The sequence below is a fragment of the Gadus chalcogrammus genome, chromosome 7, assembly GCF_026213295.1.
Source record: "Gadus chalcogrammus isolate NIFS_2021 chromosome 7, NIFS_Gcha_1.0, whole genome shotgun sequence".
In the NCBI taxonomy this organism is placed as follows: domain Eukaryota; kingdom Metazoa; phylum Chordata; class Actinopteri; order Gadiformes; family Gadidae; genus Gadus; species Gadus chalcogrammus.
In genome coordinates this window covers 2494692-2500031 of record NC_079418.1, presented here as the reverse complement: position 1 = coordinate 2500031, position 5340 = coordinate 2494692, and the positions used below count along the sequence as shown (strand labels likewise).

The 5340-nt window shown below is 42.0% G+C and overlaps 1 protein-coding gene across 1 annotated transcript; it reads left to right on the top strand.

Moving 5' to 3' along the window:
- The first annotated feature begins 367 nt into the window (after nucleotides 1-367).
- Nucleotides 368-4084, top strand: LOC130386308 (uncharacterized). Its single transcript, XM_056595141.1, has 7 exons — nucleotides 368-648; nucleotides 1047-1083; nucleotides 1347-2019; nucleotides 2109-2154; nucleotides 2284-2375; nucleotides 2902-3005; nucleotides 3285-4084. Exons 3-7 carry the CDS (start codon nucleotides 1631-1633, stop codon nucleotides 3617-3619), a joined length of 966 nt encoding a protein of 321 aa, XP_056451116.1. The 5' UTR covers nucleotides 368-648; nucleotides 1047-1083; nucleotides 1347-1630; the 3' UTR covers nucleotides 3620-4084.
- The last annotated feature ends 1256 nt before the right edge of the window (nucleotides 4085-5340 follow it).

The following is a 5340-nucleotide window of genomic DNA, read 5'->3' as shown; positions in this document are numbered from 1 at the left end:
ACGCGGCATTGAAAATCCGGACTGTCCGGCCTAAAGCCGGACGCCTGGTCACCCTGCTCTCAAAGGGTCTCTGCACGGCCCTGTTAAGCACATAAGCTGCTCCCACATAGCCTCTAGGAAGCAGAATCGAACACACAAGCTGTATTACCCTCACATAGCCACTAGGAAGCAGGACCGAACATATAAGCCGTAAATACTATACATAGCCACTATGGCGACACATTAGTGCCATAAAGCACTCGTGTGATAAAACATGCATTCGGGCGTATTATATTATATCACACGCGTAGATATTAATTGCGAGCGCGCAAATTATCTCTGCGCGCACGCGCACTCAGAGCGCTGCTCCCCGAGCGAGGAAAACAGCTCCTCGAGAGCATTACCTCATTGCAAGCGAGGGCGGGAAATAACTTCGGTCGCACAAAACAGCCTCAGCCTCTCGCAAATGATGTTCTGCTCTCGCGCGCGAATTTAGTTTTGGCACTATGGGGAGGGAACCAAGGCAGGGCGGGCTTTCCTATGAGTGGCCGTTTCTGAAGCGCGATATTTGATTGACAGCCCTCCTCAGCACTCCTCTCATTCAATTCTGAATTGTACAGTCAATGGCTGAAACCCAGACGACAACCGCGTGGGCAGAGATACCGTCAGGTAAGAAACCCTTGGCTGAATTCAGGCATTTGTGATGAACGAAAACTATGGCTTGTGTAAAATTGAATCTATGTATGTTTCTGAGAAATATGTTAGTGTAGCTAAACTTTGTATAGAACGTTATTACTTAGTCTATAACGTCAAGCGTAGCTAACGCTAACGCATAGCTAACGTTAACTTTAGGGTTAACATTAGTTAACGCCATGTCTGGCTGGCAACAATAAATATTACGATATTAAGCTAACTGAACTATTGTAGAGTTAACGTGCATATTCTGTTTGTTAACCTAAAAATACATGAATCAATTGTAAATATTATTTTAGAAACTTTCTGGTTGTAGTATTGGTCAAAAGTTGATGGATATTCATTTCTCCCCACCCCCCATGTTTGTGACACAGATTTCACCGTGTTTCGGTTCCAGCATCTACTATGGAGGTATGTCGGTCAGCTGTACCACAATATCCATAGTCAAGCTGTAATATTGGAGAGTAAAATTAACTGCCAATGGAATTTCTGTATGTTCACACACACACACACACACACACACACACACACACACACACACACACACACACACACACACACACACACACACACACACACACACACACACACACACACACACACACACACCTTTTGTGTCTCATATGGAGAGAGATATGTATTTATTTTTTCACTTTCACATTCTCTCTTCTCAGGACACCATTAGGAGACAGATCCTGACCCGGCTCCTGTCCAAGTTCGAACTGGGACTCGAAAGAGAGCCGATTGATTTAGATTATTTTGAGTTTATGTGTAGGCAGGAGTTGTATTTGTGCAATGCACTGTCAAGGCATGTTGATGTACCGACAGACATAGTACAGGCCCTAGAGAACTTTTTTAGTCATGTGAGGGACCACCTTGAGAGGCAGCACACTGGTAGAGTCCAGCCCGATACAGTACCTGGGGAGGTGGGGCGTCCCAGGTTTGACATTGATAGGGAATGCTTGGAGGAAGTCCTGGAGATAAACCTCCCTGTTCCCTGCATAGCAAAGATGCTTGGTGTGTCAAGGAGGACAGTGTTTTTAGAAGGATGAAGGAATTAGGTCTTTCTGCTAGACGTTACCATGAAATGGATGATGAGGAGCTGGATAATGTTAAAAAATGCATAAAAAATGAGATGCCAACAACAGGCTACCGTATGGTCAAGGGGAGGTTGCGGTCTATGGGTATCCATATTCAGTGGAGGAGAGTGGCTGCATCATTGCACCGTGTAGACTCCCTGGGCATCCTCTCAAGACTGTCAGGCCTAGGGTGCATTTTGCAAAGGACATACTCTGTCAGGGCCCGCCTCTCTCTGTTGCATGTGGACACAAACCATAAATTAATCAGGTAATACTTATGAATAATAATAATGGTATAAATGTATAGGCTGTTTATTGTGCTGGTGTAGTAATTACAGTTTAAATGTTGCTCCCAAGGTACAACATTGTGCTGTTTGGAGCAGTGGATGGTTACTCCAGGAAGGTAAATTATTGTTTTGTGTGACATGGTTGGTCTCTTGAAGCTAAAAATATGTTCTGGTCATGTATTGTGCATGACTGCCTGAAACTTACCATAACTTTGAGGAATTTGCATTGTCATTGTATTACACAGATAATGTGCCTCAATGCTGCCACCAACAACCTGGCTTCAACTGCATTTGCTGCCTTCAAGCAGGCTACGGAAAGACATGGCATTCCCTCAAGGTAAACCTTATAAATGTGAACATAATTGGCATGGGACCAGAAAGATCCATTTCATTTTGATCATTTCAGTTCAGTTCTTCACCTTAATACTTGTGTGTTAATGTTAATATTACCGCTGAGAGCATGGCTCCTGAATGTTGTTAGTCCGTCCACCTGAATGGCGTTGTCTGGAACGGTGCTATTGAGCCACGTCTCTGAGGATGATGGCGTTGCAGTTGCTCACCTTTCTTTGTGTAGTTAAATCCAGTCTTTTAGTCATTTAGTTTCCCAGCGAACCAACGTTGGATAGCAGTATCAATGTATGGCACTATCAATGTTACCAGGGCATACAAGTAAGTTGCCACGCGGGGTACTGACAGGGGAAGCTTCATGTCAGGAAAAAGCGTTCACAATCAAAGGTTTGTCATGTCTGCCTTGTTCATTCTGTATAACAGTACACCAAGGCAGCCATTGTGCCTTACTTATTACAATTCTGGCTGTTGTACATTTGGCTGTGTTAAAGAGATTGTTTTGTCATTGTCATTAGGATTGAACGTCTGTGGCGCGACGTGAGGACCTGTGTCACCTCCAAATACTACAATGTGCTTCGGCGTCTGGAACAGGATCAGTTGCTGGATGTTTCTTCCACAGGTAAAAACCAAAATCACTTTTATGGATCTTGTCTGACGCGTATTGCTAATAGTGAGAATAACATTGTCAAAAAGATTATTTGGTTCCAAAAACATTTATCCGTGACTATTGTGCTATTTTGTGTTAGCCTTGATGCAAGCAGTCTTCATAGGCACAATTAATTTATTAATATTTGACTGCAATACTGGATATAACCTGAGATTCATATTACCGAGACAGTGGATATGTATACATTACTCCATTTCATGTTTTAACCCCTGCCTATCATGAACTCAACAGAAGACCTTTTCTGTGTCCACCTGGTCTTACTTCCCAAACTGAAGATGGACCTTGAAAGTTTTGTGGAATGTTGGAACAATCATCCTGTCTGGACTGAAAATAACAGTACTCCTGAGCAGTTGTGGTGGCTGGGTTTGATGACCACAGATATTGACCTGCCAGAAAACATTGAGGCATGTTTTCAAGTGCAAAAACCTTGTATAGTGTCTTTTAATTGTGTCAGATTTTGGAATCCTGTAACCTTGGGGGTAGCATTGTTCTATGCAAACAACAAATACTATTATGTCAGATGCCTATTCTGCAAGGATAGACTATCAGCCACAAATGCCATGTAAAATTCAGCTTCTTCTCTTCTAGGACATTGAGGAGCCAGACATCGACTGGGATATTGCCGTAGACCACAATGGTGAGGCAGAAGGAGGGATAGTGGTTCCTCAAATTGACTGTCCAGTGAGCGAGGAACAAAGGGAAGGTGTTCAGGCCTTCCTTGACCAGAGCGACCCGGACATGGAGGCTAGGGAATTGAACCTCCTATGCCACGAATATTTGAGCCCCACTTAACTACCACCACATCCCCAAGGACTCCCCCACCCACTGGTCTCTGATGCGACCCTCATTGTAGAAATAAACTTCTCATTCTGTTAAATCAGCCTACTTCCTGCAAATTATGGTATTTTTTCAGATCTTGAAGAGCCAATTACAATTTGGAGATCACTTTTTCGATAGGGAGATTACTTATAGGCCCTCCTGAAAATTCCAATGATTTCTTCTAATAAAATGTCACCTTTTGGACATTTCTTGCTGGTATAGTCTCTGATTTGCATATATCTAAAGAGGTCTTGATTATTAAGATTAAAATTGTCCTTGAGGTGCTGGAAGCTCAAGACTGAACCTTGGTCTAAAAGTGCAATATGCAGTAAGACCGCTTAAGTTCCAGTTTCTAAACCTTGAGTCATGTTTACAGGGCTTAAAATCCAGATCGTAGGCAAACCATTTAAAAATGTCAGACCTGCCTTTTAGATGGAATCTTTTGATTGTTTCATTCCATATCTTAATCGGAATGTCACATCATTCTACCTTGTTCCTTGGCTAGGCCTGGGCGATATGACTGAATGACATATCACGATATAACTTCCTCATATTGATCGATATCGATAACTATTGATTATAATGGCCTAAAAAGAATAGGAATTACCATGCTGGATTTAAACACTTCTGTTTAACACTTAATATGACCTTCAACTGTTCTTCACCGATAAATACTACAATGAAAAACACTCATATGGTTAATAAGTATGGAACCGTGTTTGTGTAACATGTTTTATATTGATATTGATCAAAATACGATAATTTATTGTTTTATTGCCCAGGCCTATTGGCTCTACTGTATTTAATGCAATGTAAGTGTGAATGGTACATGGAACTGCCAAAATTACTTTTAAACATCGAGAGGAAAGTGATAACCATAGCCTATGTTGGGGCATTTCAGCATTTACAACACTTTGGTAATTGTAAAAGGGTCCCAAATTTAAATAACACTAATGATTTACTTAAACCAATTTTGGGATGCTGTTATCTGTGACACTACATAGCTCTAATGGATGAATAGAATTACCAAAGTAGTCGTTTTAGATAAAGAATTTTATTTCAAGACAAAAAAACATGTCTTGCAGCAGGGGTTGCTAGGAAGCATGAACTTTGCGCCAAAACAGGCCATTTTAGCATTGCAACGATTAATAACGGTTTTATTAAAGGGGACATATCATATCACCAGGTATGAGTGTGATTAGCCATTACAAGCAGGTTTGAAAATGTGCAGCTTCTGACATCACAGGTGGGCATGTCCACCTAGATGTGTGCTGGATAGATCAGTCTACCAGCCTACCCAGTGGACTGTAGCAAACGTTGCTCATCTATCCGTCACACATCTAGGTGGACACGCCCACCTGTGATGTCAGAAGACGCAGATTTTCAAAACGGCTTGTAGGGGCTAATCACACTCAGACCTGGTGGTATGATATTTCCCCTTTAAAGGAGAAATCCGGTGTAAAAGGGA